This window comes from Rhinoderma darwinii, unplaced genomic scaffold (genome assembly GCF_050947455.1).
Source record: "Rhinoderma darwinii isolate aRhiDar2 unplaced genomic scaffold, aRhiDar2.hap1 Scaffold_3908, whole genome shotgun sequence".
Taxonomy (NCBI): domain Eukaryota; kingdom Metazoa; phylum Chordata; class Amphibia; order Anura; family Rhinodermatidae; genus Rhinoderma; species Rhinoderma darwinii.
Window position 1 is genome coordinate 11,826 of NW_027463531.1, and position 25,627 is coordinate 37,452.

The 25,627-nt window shown below is 50.3% G+C and overlaps 1 protein-coding gene across 1 annotated transcript; it reads right to left on the bottom strand.

The window, feature by feature from the left end:
• Positions 1–367: 367 nt before the first annotated feature.
• On the bottom strand, positions 368–24,958 carry LOC142708450 (isoleucine--tRNA ligase, cytoplasmic-like). The gene is made up of 10 exons (XM_075848373.1): positions 24,735–24,958; positions 21,048–21,174; positions 19,581–19,737; positions 19,261–19,380; positions 18,113–18,195; positions 3,064–3,181; positions 2,844–2,991; positions 2,688–2,775; positions 866–926; positions 368–478 (listed from the first exon to the last, which is right to left on the bottom strand). Exons 1-10 carry the CDS (start codon positions 24,853–24,855, stop codon positions 368–370), a joined length of 1,134 nt encoding a protein of 377 aa, XP_075704488.1. The 5' UTR covers positions 24,856–24,958.
• Between the last annotated feature and the right edge of the window lie 669 nt (positions 24,959–25,627).

A 25,627-nucleotide genomic window follows, 5' to 3' on the forward strand; every position in this document is an offset into this window, starting at 1 on the left:
TATGCACCCACACACGCACCCACGCCCACAAACACGCACGTCACCAGCAGAACATTTAGGTCTCCTTCACACGGCGGGCCGCAGCCCTCATTTTTGGCCTCTTCTGGGAGCACCTCGGCACGTCATATCTTTTGCGCTACAGTTCTACAGCACGGACACCCATCCGTAGCGATATGGACAGGGGTCTGTGGCCAATAGAACTAAATGGGTCCGTAATTTAGAACTGTATTACGGTCCACAATTACGATTTTTTACGGTCGTGTGCATGGGGCCTTAGACATATGGAAGTTTAAAAAAAAAAAAAAAAAGCAATAGAACCGCTGAAAAAAAAAAGTGTGAGAGAGAAAAGAAAACAGAGCCCCTAATGTCAGCGCCAACATACCGCTCCGAAGTACGGGGCCTGGTGCACCACGCCGGTGCCGTCATCGGACTTCACGTAGTTGTCAAACACAACAGTGAATGCTCCGCTGTCCGCAGCCTGAAAAGAAGGACAATCAGATCAGAACTTCACTCCAGTCAGTACAGTAACAGCATGACAAGGACGGAGCCGCACAACACCCAGCGCCCAGCATGCACTGCTCCTCCAGGCAGAGGGGGATGTCCAAACATCACACAAAGCAGATCAATCATGTATCTGCCCCATGTGTAGATGTTACATACATGTTATGGCGCCCCCTGTAGGTGAACCACTGACCGGTAGATCAACTTTATCCGCCATCTTTGGCCTGTGTCCAAGGGGCGGCCTAGCTTACCTGGCTCACACTGCAAACAGATCACCCTGCGGATAGAACTATGGACAGTACAAAAAGGAAATGGCGCTTGGCCCTTTAAATAGAAAAAGTCACAAGGAAAGTTCTGTTCTTACCTTAGAGAAGTAGTCAAATAACGGACGATAGCGCTGTCCTCGGAGGGTAACGCCTGGAAATCTGAAAACAATAATAAAAAAGATGAAACAGCCCCTGGCCAGAGCCCCGACATCACGTGTATCATACAGATATATTATAGAGGCCTCGTCACCACGTGTATCATACAGATATATTATAGAGGCCTCGTCACCACGTGTATCATACAGATATATTATAGAGGCCTCGTCACCACGTGTATATCATACAGATATATTATAGAGGCCTCGTCACCACGTGTATCATACAGATATATTATAGAGGCCTCGTCACCACGTGTATCATACAGATATATTATAGAGGCCTCGTCACCACGTGTATCCGACAGATATATTATAGAGGCCTCGTCACCACGTGTATCATACAGATATATTATAGAGGCCTCGTCACCACGTGTATCATACAGATATATTATAGAGGCCTCGTCACCACGTGTATCATACAGATATATTATAGAGGCCTCGTCACCACGTGTATCATACAGATATATTATAGAGGCCTCGTCACCACGTGTATCATACAGATATATTATAGAGGCCTCGTCACCACGTGTATCATACATATATATTATAGAGGCCTCGTCACCACGTGTATCATACATATATATTATAGAGGCCTCGTCACCACGTGTATCATACAGATATATTATAGAGGCCTCGTCACCACGTGTATATCATACAGATATATTATAGAGGCCTCGTCACCACGTGTATCATACAGATATATTATAGAGGCCTCGTCATCACGTGTATCATACAGATATATTATAGAGGCCTCGTCACCACGTGTATCATACATATATATTATAGAGGCCTCGTCACCACGTGTATCATACAGATATATTATAGAGGCCTCGTCACCACGTGTATATCATACAGATATATTATAGAGGCCTCGTCACCACGTGTATCATACAGATATATTATAGAGGCCTCGTCATCACGTGTATCATACAGATATATTATAGAGGCCTCGTCACCACGTGTATCATACAGATATATTATAGAGGCCTCGTCACCACGTGTATCATACAGATATAGAGGCCTCGTCACCACGTGTATCATACAGATATATTATAGAGGCCTCGTCACCACGTGTATTATACAGATATATTATAGAGGCCTCGTCACCACGTGTATTATACAGATATATTATAGAGGCCTCGTCACGTGTATTATACAGATATATTATAGAGGCCTCGTCACCACGTGTATATCATACAGATATATTATAGTGGCCTCGTCACCACATGTATTATACATATATATTATAGAGGCCTCGTCACCACGTGTATCATACAGATATATTATAGAGGCCTCGTCACCACGTGTATCATACAGATATATTATAGAGGCCTCGTCACCACGTGTATCATACAGATATATTATAGAGGCCTCGTCACCACGTGTATCATACAGATATATTATAGAGGCCTCGTCACCACGTGTATCATACAGATATATTATAGAGGCCTCGTCACCACGTGTATTATACAGATATATTATAGAGGCCTCGTCACCACGTGTATCATACAGATATATTATAGAGGCCTCGTCACCACGTGTATTATACAGATATATTATAGAGGCCTCGTCACCACGTGTATCATACAGATATATTATAGAGGCCTCGTCACCACGTGTATTATACAGATCTATTACAGGGGTCTCCTAGTTCAGAATCTATTTTCCTCTAGAGCAGAGGAAGGACAGACAAGCCCTTTAATAACAGAAGATGCAACCACAGAACTTGCAAAAGCAATAAAAGCGGAAGAGGGGACTGCACCTGTCCAGAATCTGATATTCCGCTTCAGTCTTGTACAGGGCGGACAGCCGAGCCTCCATCAGTATATACACATTCCCGTTGGACTGATCTATGAAACAAGTAAAACATCATCAGCAGAAGCCATAAAGCAGCCGGAGCCCCTCCAGAGTCACTCACCTCTCAGCTTGACGTAGGTCAGTTCTGGATTCACACAAAGAGCCAAGTTGCTGGGCAGGGTCCATGGAGTAGTGGTCCAGGCCACAAGCGACACAGAGGAGTCGTCCAGTAAGGGGAAGGTGACGATGACAGAGGGATCCTGTACATCCTGAGAGGAGACGTGGCGTCAGAGCCGTGGCACCGGCTACAAACAACAACCGCACAATACTACAGTAAATACCTTGTAATTCTGGTGGGACTCAAAGTTGGATAGCGGAGTGTTACAGGCGGTGGAGAAGGGCATCACCTTGACACCGCGGTACACAAGGCCTTTATCATACAGCTGCTTGAACACCCACCTGTGCCATAAAGAGGAAAAGCGATCAGCAGTGAAGAGACGGACCCAGCGGCGGTGGCCACTAACCAGCTCTGCTCAACATAGTCCGATAGTGTCATCAACTTGCAGCACGTGCAAGGAGGTCGGCAAAATTATTCAGGTTTTAAAAATAAAAACGTTCCCGAATAACAAAAACCCACAGATCCCTTATATTGAAGATCATAAAAAAAAATGACAGCCATGGTAACCATGAATAATCGTCAGACTTGCTAACCCCAAAAAACGGCCTTCATAGGTCCCCGATACAGTGTCCAAATGTCTGATGACAAAACCTGGACCACCCGTCTGACTGGGACTTTCTGCAGAGTCCGGTACGGTTTTTACGAAGCCCACTTAGATATATGGGAGTGACACCGCGGTGAACGCTCGTCCCATTGGCTGCAGAGATGAAGGATTTATAAAGAAACAATTGGACTTTCTGGATTAGTTCGTACAGCTTTATTTACATAGACTTTGGGGTAGGGAGGAAGACCTGGGAGGTCAGGGGTCCAACTTTTATTGCTGCCATCAAGGACGTGGAGGGTGAAGTACCAAACAAATGGGATTTAATAACAGAGGATTCCGGAGGTTCTATCTATACAGATCTGAACGTAATAGAACTAAAGATTACAGAACATTTGGATCCCCGTCACCTCCCAAAACAAAAAGCGTCACAGGAGGACGGGAGGCAGATATTAGAGGAGGGGACGACCCTACATCAGACATCCCGCGGTGCTGCCGAGCTCGGTGGAGATCCGGGTCCATGACACAGGGGCTTCCTTCTTCTAGGATAGTAATGTGTGCTGTCAGGGAGGCGGTGAAGAGGATCCTCAGCGCAGGTCTATGCCTGGCGGGTTTACGGTGTACAATGTCCGACGTCTCTTTGGGAATATACGGGGGGGGGGGGTAGACATCACCAGCCTCTCATTGGAGTTGGTCAAGGCTCGGACAGGGTGGAATGGTCCTCTTTATGGGGTGTGTTGAATAAATACGGTGTCGGCCCCAGAGTCATTCACACCGGGATCCTCAGACTGGGGTGTTCACGAATGGGGAACGGTCACGAGAGTTTCCAGCCACTAAAGGTAGCAGACAGGACGGACTCCTCTCCCCAGTAAGAGCGCAGACAGTGAGCGGGATGCATTGATAGAAGGGGCTTGGATGAGGTTTTAGTTTATATGGGCAATACTGCTAATACGCTTGACCGGGGGATAAGTGTAAGTTAAGAATTTGGGACTTCTGGCCTTAAGATTATTTGGAAAAAATCCATCCTAATGCCAATGGGAAGGGAAATTGGTCATAATTAAGTTTTGGGTAAAGAGAAAAGTTTAATGTATTTGGGATCACAAATTTTAAAAGGCATATATTGCTGCAAGTACCAAGGAGCTTAATGTTTGTGTTTCATTTGTCGGAGTTAAACCGTACCATTTAGCTGGGCACAGGCTCCTTATAGAGGGGCAAATCAGAGACCTAAAAGGAGAGAAAGGAGCGCTAGAGTTGCATACCCTACAAACCCATGAGGCATCAACCAATGTGCCCTAAAAAAGGAAAAAATGTCCTCCTGATCCCAAGTGGCGATCAGACTGGAGCAACATTCACACAAGATTCTAGAACATTGACATAGGTGCTGATATTATTTGGTCTTTCTTGAAGTAATCTTCTGTTCCTGCTGTGACCGACCTGAGATCTGCTATTCCACAGATTCACCTCTTACAGTAAAGAACCAGCACCTGAGGTCGGCTATGCCACAGATTTACCGCTCTTACAGTAAAGACGACTAGTCACCTCTGGAGATTGAAGCTTTTTTTCTCATGATGGAGGGAGCGCCCCCTTGTCTTTTGAGGGGGTTTACATGGAGCAGGTTATCACTATTTCCTGTATGTGTCCCTCATATAAGGTCCACACGCAGCCCCCTGTACACAGCGCCACACGCAGCCCCCTGTACACAGCGCCACACGCAGCCCCCTGTACACAGCGCCACACGCAGCCCCCTGTACACAGCGCCACACACAGCCCCCTGTACACAGCGCCACACACAGCGCCACACGCAGCCCCCTGTACACAGCGCCACACGCAGCCCCCTGTACACAGCGCCACACGCAGCCCCCTGTACATAGTGCCACACGCAGCCCCCTGTAGATATCACACATCCCCCCCGTAGAGAGCGTTACACGTTACACACAGCCCCCTATAGTGCCATACAGCCCCCCTGTAGAGCGCCACACAGCCCTCCCCCGCTTGTAAATCGAGCCAAAAAGCCCACTATAAAGAGCGCCAGACACATACCGCTGTGGATAGCGCTACACAGCCCCCCTTGCATATAGGGCCACAAAGCGCTCCCCCCTTGCATATAGGGCCACATAGCGCTCCCCCCTTGTATATAGTGTCATAAAGAACTTCCCCCCCCTTTGTATACAGGCCCACACAGCGCTACACTCCCCCTTGTATATAGGACCACCCAGCACTCCCCCTTGTATATAGTGTAACGGAGCAATCCCCCCCCTCCTTGAATATATACACTGCAATAGTCCCCACCTAAAAAAAATATATACAGTTTACTTACCTTACCCAGTGGCGGCCGCTCCAGCTGGACGTCTGTGAATCCTCCGGACTAGACGCAGACCGGTGTGCAGTGACATTATCACGCCGGCCTGTGCAGGGAGTCTTCCCAGCGCCTTATAGGCTGCAAGCCGAACGTGACCGGCTGCGGCCTAGAATGGAACGTGACCGGCTGCGGCCTAGAATGGAACGTGACCGGCTGCGGCCTAGAATGGAACGTGACCGGCTGCGGCCTAGAATGGAACGTGACCGGCTGCGGCCTAGAATGGAACGTGACCGGCTGCGGCCTAGAATGGAACGTGACCGGCTGCGGCCTAGAATGGAACGTGACCGGCTGCGGCCTAGAATGGAACGTGACCGGCTGCGGCCTAGAATGGAACGTGACCGGCTGCGGCCTAGAATGGAACGTGACCGGCTGCGGCCTAGAATGGAACGTGACCGGCTGCGGCCTAGAATGGAACGTGACCGGCTGCGGCCTAGAATGGAACGTGACCGGCTGCGGCCTAGAATGGAACGTGACCGGCTGCGGCCTAGAATGGAACGTGACCGGCTGCGGCCTAGAATGGAACGTGACCGGCTGCGGCCTAGAATGGAACGTGACCGGCTGCGGCCTAGAATGGAACGTGACCGGCTGCGGCCTAGAATGGAACGTGACCGGCTGCGGCCTAGAATGGAACGTGACCGGCTGCGGCCTAGAATAGAACGTGACCGGCTGCGGCCTAGAATAGAACGTGACCGGCTGCGGCCTAGAATAGAACGTGACCGGCTGCGGCCTAGAATAGAACGTGACCGGCTGCGGCCTAGAATAGAACGTGACCGGCTGCGGCCTAGAATAGAACGTGACCGGCTGCATGCTTCATGTCACCTAGAGGGACAAAAAATACTCACCACCACTAAAAAACACAGAAGAGTCCAGTTAAAAAAAATAAAAATAAAAATAAAAAAAGGGGTACCCCCCAAAAAAAACTGAAATTATTTTTATAGCCTCAAAATTGTAAACAAATAAAGAACACATACAGGGTCATTTTTTACAGGTTGGGGTGCTGGGCTTTTTAACTGGGAAAACCGGCCCCTCTTCAACCAGAAAACCATCAGAACGGCTGGATCTTCTGTAAGACGTGCGGTGCTAGGACTGTGGACGGAAGAGTGTGAGCTGCACCTGCGCTCCTCGTGTGTGATAGAGCGTCGTCTCTATGGCCTAACCCCTTCAGGACCAAGCTCATTTTGGCCTTCAGGACCAGACCCATTTTTTCAAATCTGACATATTTCAGTTTATGTGGTAATAACTCCGGAACGCTTTTACCTATCCAAGCGATTCTGAGATTGTTTTCTCGTGACACATTGGACTTTATGATAGTGGAAAAATGTGGTCGATAAATTCAATATTTACCAGTGAAAAACACCAAAATTTGGTGAAAAATTGCAAAAATTAGCATTTTTCTAAATGTAAATGTATCTGCTTGTAAGACAGGCCGTTATACCACACAAAATGGTCGCTAATTAACATCCCCCACATGTCTACTTTAGATTGGCATCGTTTTTTGAACATCCTTTTATTTTTCTGGGACATCACAAGGCTCAGAACTTTAGCAGCAATTTCTCACATTTTCAAGAAAATTTCAAAAGGCTATTTTTACAGGGGCAGGTTCAGTTGTGAAGTGGATTTTAGGGCCTTATATATTAGAAACCCTCGATAAGTCACCCCATTTTAAAATCTTCACCCCTCAAAGTATTCAAAACAGCATTTAGAAAGTTTCTTAACCCTTTAAACGTTTCACAGGAATTAAAGCAACGTAGAGGTGAAATTTTCAAATTTCATTTTTTTTTGCAGAAATTCATTTTTATTCTATTTTTTTTGTAACACAGAAGTTTTTACCAGAGAAATGCAACTCAATATTTATTGCCCAGATTCTGCAGTTTTTAGAAATATCCCACATGTGGCCCTAGTGTGGTAATGGACTGAAGCGCCGGCCTCAGGAGCAAAGGAGCACCTAGAGGATTTTGGGGCCTCCTTTTTATTAGAAAATATTTTAGGCACCATGTCAGGTTTCAAGGGCTCTTTCGGCGCCAAAACAGTGGAAATCCACCAAAAGTGACCCCATTTTGGAAACTACACCCCTTGAGGAAATTATCTAGGGGTATAGTGAGCATTTTGACCCCGCAGGTTTTTTGCAGAAATTATTGGAATTAGGCCGTGAAAATAAAAATCGTCATTCTTTCAAAGATTATGTAGGTTTAGCTAATTTTTTCTAATTTCCACAAGGACTAAAGGAGAAAAAGCACCACTACATTTGTAAAGCAATTTCTCCCGAGTAAAACAATACCCCACATGTGGTTATAAACGGATGTTTGGACACACGGCGGAGCTTAGAAGGGAAAGAGCGCCATTTGGCTTTTGGAGCTCAAATTTAGCAGGAATGGTTTGCGCAGGCCATGTCGCATTTGCAAAGCCCCTGAGGGGACAAAACAGTGAAAACACCAAAAAAGTGACTCCATTGAGAAAACTACACCCCTTGAGGAATCCATCTAGGGGTGTAGTGAGCATTTTTCCCCCACAGGTGTTTCATAGATTTTATTAGAATTGGGCAGTGAAAATAAAAAAAATCCTTTTTCTTCAATAAGACGTAGCTTTAGCTCCAAATTTTTAATTTTCTCAACAAATAAAGGAAAAAAAGAACCCCAACGCTTGTAAAGCAACTTCTGTGGAGTACGGCAATACCCCACACGTGGTCGTAAAATGCTGTTTGGGCACACGGCAGGGCTCAGAAGGGAAGGAGCGCCATTTGCTTTTGGTGTACAGATTTTGCTGCATTTGGTTTCTGGTCGCTATGTTGCATTTGCAAAGTCCCTGTGGGACCAAAACAGTGGATCCCCCCCAGAAGTGACCCCATTTTGGAAACAACACCCTCAAGGTATTCACCTAGGGGTGTAGTGAGCATGTTAACCCCACAGGTGTTTTGCAGAAATTCGTGTGCACACGATGTGGGAGAATGAAAATGGGAATTTTTCCTTAGATACGCCAATATGTGGTGCCCGGCTTGTGCCACCATAACAAGACAGCTCTCAATTATTATGCGGTGTTTCCCTGTTTTAGAATCACCCTACATGTGGCCCTAATCTTTTGCCTGGACATTCAACAGGGCTCAGGAGTGAAAGAGCACCATGTAAAATTGAGGCCTAATTTGGCGACTTACAAAGTATTGGTTCACAATTGCAGAGGCTTTGATGTGAAATAATAAAAGAAACCCCTGAGAAGTGACCCCATTTTGGAAACTGCACCCCTCAAGGCATGTATTAAGAGGTGTAGTGAGCATTTTCACCCCACGTGTCTTTTCCATAAATGATTGCGCTGCGGAAGGTACAAATTAAAATGTTCCCTAGATATGCCAATTCAGTGTCAAATATGTCATGACCAGCTTGTGCCACTTTTTTTTATATACACCGTTCACCGTACGTTATAAACTACATGTTACCTTTATTCTGCGGGTCAGTACGATTCCGGCGATACCAAATTTATAGAACTTTTTTATAACTTTTTGCACAATAAAATTACTTTTGGAAAGAGAATGTATTTTTTCTGTCGCGATGTTGTGAGAGCCATAACTTTTACATTTTTTCGTCGATGAAGCTGTGTGAGGGCTTGTTTTTTGCGAGACGAGGTATAGATTTTATCGGTACCATTTTTGGATACATGCGACTTTTTGATCACTTTATTTCAATTTTTGGAAGACAGTGACCAAAAAAACAGTAATTATGGCAGTGTTTTTGAGGATTTTTTTTACGGCGTTCACTGCGCTGGATAAATAACAGAATATTTTTATAGTTCAGGTCGTTCCGGTCGCTGCGATACCAAACATGTATGGCTTTATTACTTTTTTCAATAATAAATGACTTATAAGGGAAAAAGGGCGATTGTGTTTTGTGTTATTATTTGAAACTTTTATTGTATGTTTTCCAGCTTTTATTTTTACTTTTTTTACACTTTTCTTTAGTCCCACTTGGGGACTTGAATGTCCAACTGTTTGTTTGATGTTCTAATACATTGCACTACCTATGTAGTGCAATGTATTGGAACTGTCAGTTGTTCACTGACAGCAAGTCGATCAGGCTCCGCCTCTGGGCGGGGCCTAATCAGCTTACGTAATGGCAGACAGGAGTCCATTGTTAGGGCTCCTGTTGCCATGGTAGCAGTCGCCAGCCTTGCCATCGCATGGCAAGGCTGCCGATTTTCTACAAACCTCTAGGATGCAGAGATCACAATGGATCGCTGCATCGAAGGGGTTAATGCCAGGAATCGGAGCTAGCTCCAGTTCCTGGCGATAGATCGGGGTGTCCGCTGTAACATACAGCGGACACCCACTGCTGATGACGCCGGCTCAGCTTCTGAGCCGGAAGCTGAGCCGGCGCCATCTTGCCGATGTTACCGGAAGCCTCCTGGGCCCCGCCGACGATGAAGCATAGGAGGATTCCGTTGCTGGCGGACCGGGAGGTAAGCATTAGCCCTCCGATCGCCTTTGCAGCCACCAGCAACTCAGCGATCACGTTGCTGGGGTGCCGGTGGCTATAAACTCCTCACATGCTGCGATCTCTAATGAACGCAGCATGTGAGGGGTTAATCGGTCGGATCGGAGGCTAGCTCCGGTCCTGGCCGATACCTTAGGGTGCCAGCTGTAACATACAGCGGTCACCCGGTGGTGATGTCGCTAGCTCAGCTCCTGAGCCAGCTTCATCTCCATGACGTACATTTACGTGAAAAGGCGGTAAGCCACCGATTTTAATGATGTTTATATACGTGATCCGGCAGGAAGGGGCTAAAGCACGGGTCCGCACTCCAGCTGCCGCACAACTACAACTCCCAGCATGCCCTTTTTCCTGTCAGGCTATGCTTGACCCCTGGTCTACAGGACAGTCAGCAGGCGCGTGTGTTTCCCGTTTGAGGAGCGCCTTGCTGGCGGATTATCGGCCTTTTTCCTGGGTCTTGTCGACGGCTGCGGAGAAATGATGTTTTCTGAACATTTTAGATTAATGGCAGTAACGAAAAGAACATTTCTTGAGCCCAAGTGAAGGTCCCGGTCCCCAAACCTCGTCCGCCCGGAGGCAGCAAATGTTGCCGGACGTGTTCTCGTCTTAGAAGAGAAGCCCCTGAACCCTGTAGATGGACGCCCCATCCTTTCTGGGGTCCTTGGGCTCAGGTGACAATACACCCCCGGCCCTTCCAATATTTATTTCTGGCCAGAAGGATCGGGACGTTTTTTCATCCTCCGCTTCCTCGAATTCTGATCCTCTCCCATCCATAATCTGGAAATTCTCCTTCAGAATCTGATGAGGTGAAAACCAAAGATGCCGGGACCGCCCCTGTATGAGCGCGCCAATGTCAACTAATAACGAAGCTTCTTCTCACAACTTCAAACTACTTGGACAGAACTTATTTGTGAGGCTCCGAGTCTGTGCCGGTAACGAGGCTACGAGAAGTTTTTAGATTCCACTTTTACTTTTCGAGCACAATCCTCATCCCCTTAAAGAGGCTCTGTCACCAGATTTTGCAGCCCCTATCTGCTATTGCCTGTGATCGGCGCTGCAATGTAGATTACAGTAACGTTTTTATTTTTAAAAAACGAGCATTTTTGGCCAAGTTATGACCATTTTTGTAGTTATGCAAATGAGGCTTGCAAAAGTCCAAGTGGGCGTGTATTATGTGTGTAACATCGGGGCGTGTATTATGTGTGTACATCTGGGCGTGTATTATGTGTGTACATCGGGGCGTGTATTATGTGCGTACATCGGGGCGTGTATTATGTGTGTTACATCGGGGCGTGTATTATGTGCGTACATCGGGGCGTGTATTATGTGTGTTACATCGGGGCGTGTATTATGTGTGTTACATCGGGGCGTGTATTATGTGCGTACATCGGGGCGTGTATTATGTGCGTACATCTGGGCGTGTATTATGTGTGTACATCGGGGCGTGTATTATGTGCGTACATCGGGGCGTGTATTATGTGCGTACATCGGGGCGTGTATTATGTGCGTACATCGGGGCGTGTATTATGTGTGTTACATCGGGGCGTGTATTATGTGTGTTACATCGGGGCGTGTATTATGTGCGTACATCGGGGCGTGTATTATGTGTGTTACATCGGGGCGTGTATTATGTGCGTACATCGGGGCGTGTATTATGTGCGTACATCGGGGCGTGTATTGTGTGTGTAACATCGGGCGTGTATTATGTGCGTACATCGGGGCGTGTATTATGTGCGTACATCGGGGCGTGTATTATGTGCGTACATCGGGGCGTGTATTATGTGCGTACATCGGGGCGTGTATTATGTGCGTACATCGGGGCGTGTATTATGTGTGTAACATCGGGGCGTGTATTATGTGTGTAACATCGGGGCGTGTATTATGTGTGTAACATCGGGGCGTGTATTGTGTGTGTAACATCGGGGCGTGTATTATGTGTGTAACATCGGGGCGTGTATTGTGTGTGTAACACCGGGGCGTGTATTATGTGTGTACATCGGGGCGTGTATTATGTGTGTGTAACATCGGGGCGTGTATTATGTGTGTTACATCTGGGCGTGTATTATGTGTGTTACATCTGGGCGTGTATGGTGTGTGTACATCGGGGCGTGTATTGTGTGTTACATCGGGGCGTGGATTATGTGTGTACATCGGGGCGTGTATTATGTGTGTAACATCGGGGCGTGTATTATGTGTGTAACATCGGGGCGTGTATTGTGTGTGTAACACCGGGGCGTGTATTATGTGTGTGTAACATCGGGGCGTGTATTATGTGTGTGTAACATCGGGGCGTGTATTATGTGTGTGTAACATCGGGGCGTGTATTATGTGCGTACATCGGGGCGTGTATTATGTGCGTACATCGGGGCGTGTATTATGTGCGTACATCGGGGCGTGTATTATGTGTGTACATCGGGGCGTGTATTATGTGCGTACATCGGGGCGTGTATTATGTGTGTACATCGGGGCGTGTATTATGTGCGTACATCGGGGCGTGTATTATGTGTGTACATCGGGGCGTGTATTATGTGTGTACATCGGGGCGTGTATTATGTGTGTAACATCGGGGCGTGTATTATGTGTGTACATCGGGGGGTGTATTATGTGTGTACATCGGGGCGTGTATTATGTGTGTACATCGGGGCGTGTATTATGTGTGTACATCGGGGCGTGTATTATGTGTGTACATCGGGGCGTGTATTATGTGTGTAACATCGGGGCGTGTATTATGTGTGTACATCGGGGGGTGTATTATGTGTGTACATCGGGGCGTGTATTATGTGTGTACATCGGGGCGTGTTTACTACTTTTACTAGCGGGCGTTGTGTATAGAAGTATCATCCACTTCTCTTCACAACGCCCAGCTTCTGGCAGATCACGCTGTGACGTCACTCACAGGTCCTGCATCGTGTCGGCACCAGAGGCTACAGATGATTCTGCAGTCGATGTAGCTACTTACCTGCAAACGCCGATGCTGCTGCAGAATCATCTGTAGCCTCTGGTGCCGACACGATGCAGGACCTGTGAGTGACGTCACAGCGTGATCTGCCAGAAGCTGGGCGTTCTGAAGAGAAGTGGATGACACTTCTATACACAACGCCCAGCTAGTAAAAGTAGTAAAAACGCCCCGATGTACACACATAATACACGCCCCGATGTTACACACACATAATACACGCCCCGATGTACGCACATAATACACGCCCCGATGTACACACATAATACACGCCCCGATGTACACACATAATACACGCCCCGATGTACACACATAATACACGCCCCGATGTACACACATAATACACGCCCCGATGTACACACATAATACACGCCCCGATGTTACACACATAATACACGCCCCGATGTACGCACATAATACACGCCCCGATGTACACACATAATACACGCCCCGATGTTACACACATAATACACGCCCCGATGTACGCACATAATACACGCCCCGATGTACACACACAATACACGCCCCGATGTTACACACATAATACACGCCCCGATGTACACACATAATACACGCCCCGATGTACGCACATAATACACGCCCCGATGTTACACACATAATACACGCCCCGATGTACGCACATAATACACGCCCCGATGTACGCACATAATACACGCCCCGATGTTACACACATAATACACGCCCCGATGTACGCACATAATACACGCCCCGATGTACACACACAATACACGCCCCGATGTTACACACATAATACACGCCCCGATGTACACACATAATACACGCCCCGATGTACGCACATAATACACGCCCCGATGTTACACACATAATACACGCCCCGATGTACGCACATAATACACGCCCCGATGTACGCACATAATACACGCCCCGATGTTACACACATAATACACGCCCCGATGTTACACACACAATACACGCCCCGATGTACGCACATAATACACGCCCCGATGTACACACACAATACACGCCCCGATGTTACACACACAATACACGCCCCGATGTACGCACATAATACACGCCCCGATGTTACACACATAATACACGCCCCGATGTACACACATAATACATGCCCCGATGTACACACACATAATACACGCCCCGATGTACACACACATAATACACGCCCCGATGTACACACACATAATACACGCCCCGATGTACACACACATAATACACGCCCCGATGTACACACATAATACACGCCCCGATGTAACACACATAATACACGCCCCGATGTTACACACATAATACACGCCCCGATGTACGCACATAATACACGCCCCGATGTACGCACCTAATACACCCCCGATGTAACACACATAATACACGCCCCGATGTACACACATAATACACGCCCCGATGTACACACATAATACACGCCCCGATGTACGCACATAATACACGCCCCGATGTACGCACATAATACACGCCCCGATGTACGCACATAATACACGCCCCGATGTACGCACACAATACACGCCCCGATGTACGCACACAATACACGCCCCGATGTACGCACACAATACACGCCCCGATGTACGCACACAATACACGCCCCGATGTACGCACACAATACACGCCCCGATGTACGCACACAATACACGCCCCGATGTACGCACACAATACACGCCCCGATGTACGCACACAATACACGCCCCGATGTACGCACACAATACACGCCCCGATGTACGCACACAATACACGCCCCGATGTACGCACACAATACACGCCCCGATGTACGCACACAATACACGCCCCGATGTACGCACACAATACACGCCCCGATGTACGCACACAATACACGCCCCGATGTACGCACACAATACACGCCCCGATGTACGCACACAATACACGCCCCGATGTACGCACACAATACACGCCCCGATGTACGCACATAATACACGCCCCGATGTACGCACATAATACACGCCCCGATGTACGCACATAATACACGCCCCGATGTACGCACATAATACACGCCCCGATGTACGCACATAATACACGCCCCGATGTACGCACATAATACACGCCCCGATGTACGCACATAATACACGCCCCGATGTAACACACATAATACACGCCCCGATGTAACACACATAATACACGCCCCGATGTTACACACACATAATACACGTCCCGATGTACGCACATAATACACGCCCCGATGTACACACATAATACACGCCCCGGTGTTACTCACACAATACACGCCCAGATGTACACACATAATACACGCCCCGATGTTACACACATAATACACGCCCCGATGTACGCACATAGTACACGCCCCGATGTACGCACATAATACACGCCCCGATGTTACACACACAATACACGCCCCGATGTACACACACAATACACGCCCCGATGTTACACACATAATACACGCCCGATGTACACACATAATACACGCCCCGATGTACGCACATAATACACGCCCCGATGTTACACACATAATACACGCCCGATGTACGCACATAATACACGCCCCGATGTTACACACATAATACACGCCCCGATGTTACACACACAATACACGCCCCGATGTACGCACATAATACACGCCCCGATGTACACACACAATACACGCCCCGATGTTACACACACAATACACGCCCCGATGTACGCACATAATACACGCCCCGATGTTACACACATAATACACGCCCCGATGTACACACATAATACACGCCCCGATGTACACACATAATACACGCCCCGATGTACACCACATAATACACGCCCCGATGTACACACACATAATACACGCCCAGATGTACACACACAATACACGCCCCGATGTACGCACATAATACACGCCCCGATGTAACACACATAATACACGCCCCGATGTTACACACATAATACACGCCCCGATGTACGCACATAATACACGCCCCGATGTACGCACCTAATACACGCCCCGATGTAACACACATAATACACGCCCCGATGTACACACATAATACACGCCCCGATGTACACGCCCCGATGTACGCACATAATACACGCCCCGATGTTACACACATAATACACGCCCCGATGTACGCACATAATACACGCCCCGATGTTACACACATAATACACGCCCCGATGTACACACACATAATACACGCCCCGATGTACGCACATAATACACGCCCCCGATGTTACGCACATAATACACGCCCCGATGTTACACACATAATACACGCCCCGATGTTACACACACAATACACGCCCCGATGTTACACACATAATACACGCCCCGATGTACGCACATAATACACGCCCCGATGTACACACATAATACACGCCCCGATGTACACACACATAATACACGCCGATGTACGCACATAATACACGCCCCGATGTTACGCACATAATACACGCCCCGATGTTACACACATAATACACGCCCCGATGTTACACACATAATACACGCCCCGATGTTACACACACAATACACGCCCCGATGTTACACACATAATACACGCCCCGATGTTACACACACAATACACGCCCCGATGTACGCACATAATACACGCCCCGATGTACGCACATAATACACGCCCACTTGGACTTTTACTTTTAAACACGCCCACTTGGACTTTTGCAAGCCTCATTTGCATAACTACAAAAATGGTCATAACTTGGCCAAAAATGCTCGTTTTTTAAAAATAAAAACGTTACTGTAATCTACATTGCAGCGCCGATCACAGGCAATAGCAGATAGGGGCTGCAAAATCTGGTGACAGAGCCTCTTTAAGGGAAAGGAAACCAATAATCCCTCAAAACCCAATATACTACATGGGTAAAACAAGTGGCTGCACACGAGGGCTTCTCTCCAGGGAGACTCGCAATACAGAAGACATAATGAGCTCGCATGGGGAACTCGCTCCTTCAGGTCAGGAGGCACGGCCAACACAGCGCTTCGCCTTTAAATGCTCCAGCGTTCATCCCTGACCCAGTGTGCCGCGTCTCATGCAGTTACGTGACGGTACACTCGCGGCGTTCATCCCTGACCCAGTGTGCCGCGTCTCATGCAGTTACGTGACCGTACACTCGCGGCATTCAAAATGCTGAAATCACACAAAGCTGTAATGGCGCGAGTACTGGACGGACGGCCTCATGGAACGATTCATCCCCGCACAGCTAAAGGTCAACCTCCAAGAAGGTGCCGTCACGGGGACGAAACACAAGAAATACACGCCCAGCGCCGCTTCCTCTTGAATGGAGGGGTCACGTTTAAGCTACGACATTATTAGGAATATAGCGTTTTTGCCAATAAAAGTGGGACCCCCACATTCTGGAACATATGGAGACCCTGGACCTCATTCTTCTGAATATTGAGGTGGTTTGTTTCCATGTTTTGCTATTGGGATGGGGGAGGGGTATTAGGCAGGGGAGGGGTATTAGGCAGGGGGGGGGTATTAGGCAGGGGGGGGGTGAAGCCTTTTTCGTGTGATAATTTGTATGGAATTTGAAATAACAAATAAGAGAAACGGTCTCTATAATGAAAGCGCCGAACATGACGTCACTTAAGGGTGGTCCTACCAAGACCATGGGCCCCATCAGAAGAACGGGGAGCCCCTCCCACACTCGCAGACCTGGCGGGTCACATATTATGTGAAAGACCAGCATGCAATGCTTCTTGGACGATGCAGCGATGGCCGTGGTTTTTCCGCCCGATTGCCGGGGGTGAGAAAAGAAGTTTTGTTTAAAAAGAAATGTCTTTAGGAGACAACGCCATTAATTAACGGAGAAGAGGGAAAATCAGTACAATGAGCGTTACCATTAAATATCGACTGTGCGGGGAACACAGGGAAACGACACCCCAGAAATGTACAACCAAATACCCACCACACCGTCTCCATGAACCACGGATAAAGGGTCTTGTAATCGTTTTTGAAGTCAATCCATCGGCCCAACCTCGTGACACTGATCTAGACACCGGGAGAGGGAACAATGTGGCTGAGACAGAAGGATCACAAGATGCCCAATCCCTGCTCCATAAACTGCACACGTTGCGAGTCGCTGCTCCGGGTCTGTCCAGGCTGAGCGAGGAAGCAACGCACAGAGTCCTCATCACACAAACTGCTCAAAAATCACAACAACTTTACAGGCAGAGTCTGAGTACAACTAAAGCAGAAATCAGCCAGATCCGCTGACAATCTAATGTATATGAGACACAACACACACCACGCACCATGAAGATGTCAGGGGAAACTACAATCTTGAATTTCAACATGACCGATTCTTTGTTCTGTCAGGGGTGCGGGAAGGAGGGAGGAAGGAAGGAAGGAAGGAAGGAAGGAAGGAGGGAAGGAAGGAAGGAAGGGAGGAAGGGAGGGAGGAAGGAAGGGAGGGAGGGGAGGGAGGGAGGAGGGGAGGAGGGAGGAAGGAAGGAGGGAGGGAGGAAGGAGGGAGGAAGGAGGGAGGAAGGAAGGAGGGAGGAAGGAGGGAAGGAAGGAGGGAGGAAGGAGGGAGGAAGGAGGGAGGAAGGAGGGAGGAAGGAAGGGAAGGAGGGAGGGAGGGAGGAAGGAAGGAGGGAGGGAGGAAGGAAGGAGGGAGGGAGGAAGGAAGGAGGGAGGGAGGAAGGAAGGAGGGAGGAAGGAAGGAAGGAAGGAAGGAAGGAAGGAAGGAAGGAAGGAAGGAAGGAAGGATGGATGGACAGAAGCGTCAGGGGTGCCTGGAGGAGGAGGACAGGGGTCTGACAGTAGATTGTTTCCCCAAAATAAACATGTACATTGGGAAGATATTGGGGAGCACACCCCCATACCTCTGAAGCCTGGTCACTTTAACCCAGCACATCAGAGCATCCCGTGCACCTCAGTCCCGTCCATTCACCGTCATGCAGAGAGCACAGATATCTCCTAAACTTATCCTGTCTCCCACCACATCATAGTGCCCACCTGTAGCTACAAATTTCATCCCATAGCAGACACACCTGTCCACCCGGTCCCTTCATGCCAGCACGGTTGTCCCGTTACCCATGCGTGCCCCCGTACCTCCCAATCCTGCGAGTATCTCATGACGATCCCACGACACTGTTTGTTGTATTCTGCAATCCCCATTTTAGCGACATCCTCCGGACCTTTTATTCCAAGTGTCTTGTCAATCTCATATTCCTGTAGAAGACGAGACAAGTAAATACACAGGAGTCAAAGCCGGTCCCTCTCAGTCCTCCCATAATGCACTGGGAAGCCTGAACCGGTCACCCTCATGTCCCGAATACTCCTAGTCATAGATGCATTGGCGCCCAAGGTCTCCGGCTGCAGAATCCCCTCCCCCGATGTGTGACCGACCTGCAGATCATCTCTCCACTCACCACTGGTAATCCATGACAGTCCCAGCCGAACCTTCTCTCCACATGAAAACCGCTCTGGTGAGCGAACCGCGTCACAATGTCCTTAATGGTGCCGGCAAGAATGTGTCCGTAGTGCGGGAGTCCCGTGGCAAACGGAGGTCCGTCATAGAACGTGTACCTGCAAGTGAGACAATGACGGCATGGTCTGTGTTCTGCCACCATGAAGGTCACCCCCGAATAAAAGACCCCCCCCCAGGATCTGAAGAAACAACCATCGCTACAGACTGACTGCAAGGACCACCTGTCAGGACGATTACAAATGGACTACATCTCCCAGTCTCTCCTGATGGATAGGATGAGCAGAAGTGTAGAGCCGGGCAGCCATGACCCCCTGAACTTACAATCCACCCCACAGTAACACAAGCACGGCCTTCACGGAGGAGAACACGGACGTAAACGTCAGCCAATGGGAGAACAGGAAACGAGCGCTGCAGGTTCTGCCCGCGTTCCTCCCACACACCTATTCATTGTGTCTGAGAAAGGAACATTAGACTGCGAGCTCCTGGGGACAGGGACACATGTAAATGACGACTACCTCAGTACAACGCGCCACTAACCACCGATGCGTATGGACGGGGGACAGAACATTTCAGTGGCTTCAGCACATTCTGCAGAACACGAACCCGGAACAAGTCCTCAGGATAAGCGGCAGACGAGCGGCGCTCGGCATTGTTTCGTGTGGTCTTCACCCTCTTTAGAAATAACAGATCAACAAGAGCGGGAATCCTATAGAAAAGTCTTCACCCCCACCAAAACTCCTCTAAGTGGCGCCAGTCCAGGAGCCGGCACGCCCCGCACGCGCAACCAGTCCAGGAGCCGGCCCGCCCCGCGCGCGCAACCAGTCCAGGAGCCGGCCCGCCCCGCGCAAGCAACCAGTCCAGGAGCCGGCCCGCCCCGCGCAAGCAACCAGTCCAGGAGCCGGCCCGCCCCGCGCAAGCAACCAGTCCAGGAGCCGGCCCGCCCCGCGCAAGCAACCAGTCCAGGAGCCGGCCCGCCCCGCGCAAGCAACCAGTCCAGGAGCCGGCCCGGCCCGCGCGCGCAACCAGTCCAGGAGCCGGCCCGCCCCGCGCAAGCAACCAGTCCAGGAGCCGGCCCGCCCCGCGCAAGCAACCAGTCCAGGAGCCGGCCCGGCCCGCCCCGCGCAAGCAACCAGTCCAGACCGCCCCGTTCCCCGAGTCCAGGAGCCGGCCCGCCCCGCGCACCAGCCTGTGTAATCACGCTACCAAACGCCTCATCACCAGGGAAGGCCTGTGGTGGCATCGCACGGTGCACCAAGATCCAGACGGATTATTGAAAAGTAAAAGGAAAACCTGCTGCAGTCTGCAAGACAACGAGGATTGGGGAGGCGGCTTCTTATCCAGCAGGACCCCAGATAGAACCACTACATGAAGATGACTGGCCGGCCTCACTCCCTGCCGCGCTCCTCACCTGGACTTATTCTTTGACTGCTTGAGACATTCTTGAAAACAATCCAAGGACTTCCAGAGCTGCAGGATCGTCTCTTCTTCAGCTGGGAAGTTAATGGTCTCCGAAACCTGCTCGGCCATGATGGCGACTGCACAGAAGAAGAGACCGCGGTAATATTATCATCCTCCTTATAATGAGCTATTAACCATTTGTGACCCCCACACGATAGCTATGGACTCCCCCACCATACAAACATCCCAGTGTTCATATAACTCCAGAAAAGCAGAAACCCCCTCACCTCGGGGGGGGGGGGGGGGGGGGGCAGCACACACGACACGGGGGGGGCGGGACACGGGGGGTCGGCACACGGGGGGTCAGCACACGGGGGGGCCAGCATATATGACACGGGGGGGGGGGGCAGTATATATGACACGGGGGGGCCAGTATATATGACACGGGGGGGGGCAGTATATATGACACGGGTGGGGGCAGTATATATGACACGGGGGGGGGGCAGTATATATGACACGGGGGGGGGGCAGTATATATGACACGGGGGGGCCAGTATATATGACACGGGGGGGCCAGTATATAGGACACGGGGGGGGGCAGTATATAGGACACGGGGGGGGGCAGTATATATGACACGGGGGGGGCAGTATATATGACACGGGGGGGCAGTATATATGACACGGGGGGGGCAGTATATATGACACGGGGGGGGCAGTATATATGACACGGGGGGGGCAGTATATATGACACGGGGGGGGCAGTATATATGACACGGGTGGGGGCAGTATATAGGACACGGGTGGGGGCAGTATATATGACACGGGGGGGGGCAGTATATAGGACACGGGGGGGGCAGTATATAGGACACGCGGGGGGCAGTATATAGGACACGCGGGGGGCAGTATATAGGACACGGGGGGGGGCAGTATATATGACACGGGGGGGCAGATATATGACACGGGGGGGGCAGTATATATGACACGGGGGGGGGCAGTATATATGACACGGGGGGGGCAGTATATGACACGGGGGGGCAGATATATGACACGGGGGGGCAGATATATGACACGGGGGGGCAGATATATGACACGGGGGGGCAGATATATGACACGGGGGGGCAGATATATGACACGGGGGGGCAGATATATGACACGGGGGGGCAGATATATGACACGGGGGGGGCAGTATATATATGACACGGGGGGGCAGTATATATATATATGACACGGGGGGGGCAGTATATATGACACGGGGGGGCCAGTATATATGACACGGGGGGGGGGCAGTATATATGACACGGGGGGGGCAGTATATATGACACGGGGGGGGGCAGTATATATGACATGGGGGGGGCAGTATATAGGACACGGGTGGGGGCAGTATATAGGACACGGGGGGGGGGCAGTATATATGACACGGGGGGGGCAGTATATATGACACGGGGGGGCAGTATATAGGACACGGGTGGGGGCAGATATATGACACGGGGGGGGGCAGTATATAGGACACGGGGGGGCAGTATATAGGACACGGGGGGGGGCAGTATATATGACACGGGGGGGGCAGATATATGACACGGGGGGGGCAGTATATATGACACGGGGGGGGCAGTATATATGACACGGGGGGGGCAGTATATATGACACGGGGGGGCAGATATATGACACGGGGGGCAGATATATGACACGGGGGGGGCAGTATATATATGACACGGGGGGCAGTATATATATGACACGGGGGGCAGTATATATATGACACGGGGGGCAGTATATATATGACACGGGGGGCAGTATATATATGACACGGGGGGGGCAGTATATATATATATGACACGGGGGGGGGCAGTATATATATATGACACGGGGGGGCAGTATATATGACACGGGGGGGCAGTATATATGACACGGGGGGGCAGTATATATGACACGGGGGGGCAGTATATATGACACGGGGGGGGCAGTATATATGACACGGGGGGGGCAGTATATATGACACGGGGGGGGCAGTATATATGACACGGGGGGGGCAGTATATGACACGGGGGGGCAGATATATGACACGGGGGGGCAGATATATGACACGGGGGGGGGCAGTATATATGACACGGGGGGGGGCAGTATATATGACACGGGGGGGGGGCAGTATATATGACACGGGGGGGGGCAGTATATATGACACGGGGGGGCAGTATATATATATGACACGGGGGGGCAGTATATATATGACACGGGGGGGCAGTATATATATGACACGGGGGGGCAGTATATATATGACACGGGGGGGGCAGTATATATGACACGGGGGGGGGCAGTATATATGACACGGGGGGGGCAGATATATGACACGGGGGGGGCAGATATATGACACGGGGGGGCAGATATATGACACGGGGGGGGCAGTATATATATGACACGGGGGGGCAGTATATATGACACGGGGGGGGCAGTATATATGACACGGGGGGGGCAGTATATATGACACGGGGGGGGCAGTATATATGACACGGGGGGGGGCAGTATATATGACACGGGGGGGGGCAGTATATATGACACGGGGGGGGCAGTATATATGACACGGGGGGGGCAGTATATATGACACGGGGGGGGCAGTATATATGACACAGGGGGGGGCAGTATATATGACACGGGTGGGGGCAGTATATAGGACACGGGGGGGCAGTATATAGGACACGGGGGGGGCAGTATATATGACACGGGGGGGGGCAGTATATATGACACGGGGGGGGGCAGTATATATGACACGGGGGGGGCAGTATATATGACACGGGGGGGCAGTATATATGACACAGGGGGGCAGTATATAGGACACGGGTGGGGCAGTATATATGACACGGGGGGGGCAGTATATATGACACGGGGGGGGCAGTATATATGACACGGGGGGGGCAGTATATATGACACGGGGGGGGCAGTATATATGACACAGGGGGGCAGTATATAGGACACGGGTGGGGCAGTATATAGGACACGGGTGGGGGCAGTATATATGACACGGGGGGGGCAGTATATATGACACGGGGGGGGGGCAGTATATAGGACACGGGTGGGGGCAGTATATATGACACGGGGGGCACAGTATATATGACACGGGGGGGCAGATATATGACACGGGGGGGGGCAGTATATAGGACACGGGGGGGGGGCAGTATATAGGACACGGGGGGGGCAGTATATATGACACGGGGGGGCAGATATATGACACGGGGGGGGCAGTATATATGACACGGGGGGGGCAGTATATATGACACGGGGGGGGGCAGTATATATGACACGGGGGGGCAGTATATGACACGGGGGGGCAGATATATGACACGGGGGGGGGCAGTATATATGACACGGGGGGGGGCAGTATATATGACACGGGGGGGGCAGTATATATGACACGGGGGGGGGCAGTATATATATATGACACGGGGGGGCAGTATATATATGACACGGGGGGGGCAGTATATATATGACACGGGGGGGGCAGTATATATGACACGGGGGGGGCGCAGTATATATATGACACGGGGGGGCAGTATATATATATGACACGGGGGGGGCAGTATATATATATGACACGGGGGGGCAGTATATATATATGACACGGGGGGGGGCAGTATATATATATGACACGGGGGGGGCAGTATATATATGACACGGGGGGGGGGGGAAGGATGTATAAAGTACATACCGGTGAATTCTGTTGGGATGACGCAATGACCGAGCAGCGTGGCCGGCAGCGGACGTGACGTTTCCGGAAGAGGAGGGACTAGAAGATGCTGAAGTTTTATCGCGCAACTAGATAATGTCATTCTCTGTAACCACAGCAACCGCCGTCAGCAGTAACCAATCACAAACCACCATCATCGACACAGCGTATGAATGACGGCGCGTACACTGGAGATACTGCAGGGGGCGTCAACTCCACCCAAGTCACCTGACCTCTCCACTCTAGTCACCTGACCTCGCAACTCTAGTCACCTGACCTCGCCACCCTAGTCACCTGACCTCTCCACCCTAATCACCTGACCTCTCCACTCTAGTCACCCGACCACTCCACCCTAGTCACCTGACCTCTCAACTCTAGTTACCTGACCGCTCAATTCTAATCACCTGACCTCTCCACTCTAGTTACCTGACCGCTCAACTCTAATCACCTGACCTCTCCACTCTAGTTACCTGACCGCTCAATTCTAATCACCTGACCTCTCCACTCTAGTCACCTGACCGCTCCACTCTAGTCACCTGACCACTCCACTCTAGTCACCTGACCACTCCACTCTAGTCACCTGACCACTCTAGTCATCTGACCCCTCCACCCTAGTCACCTGACCACTCCACCCTAGTCATCTGACCGCTCAACTCTAATCACCTGACCTCTCCACTCTAGTTACCTGACCGCTCAACTCTAATCACCTGACCTCTCCACTCTAGTCACCTGACCGCTTAACTCTAATCACCTGACCTCTCCACTCTAGTCACCCCACCTCTCCACCCTAGTCACCCCACCTCTCCACCCTAGTCACCTGACCTCTCCACCCTAGTCACCTGACCGCTCAACTCTAGTCACCTGACCACTCTAGT

Coding starts and splice junctions, on each gene's coding strand:
- LOC142708450 (XM_075848373.1), bottom strand. CDS start 24,855: ATGACATTATCTAGTTGCGCGATAAAACTTCAGCATCTTCTAGTCCCT. Junction 19,381..19,580: donor ACTGTCATGGATTACCAGTG/GTGAGTGGAGAG, acceptor CGTCTTCTACAG/GAATATGAGATTGACAAGAC. Junction 3,182..18,112: donor TGGTTCATGGAGACGGTGTG/GTGGGTATTTGG, acceptor TTTATGGCACAG/GTGGGTGTTCAAGCAGCTGT.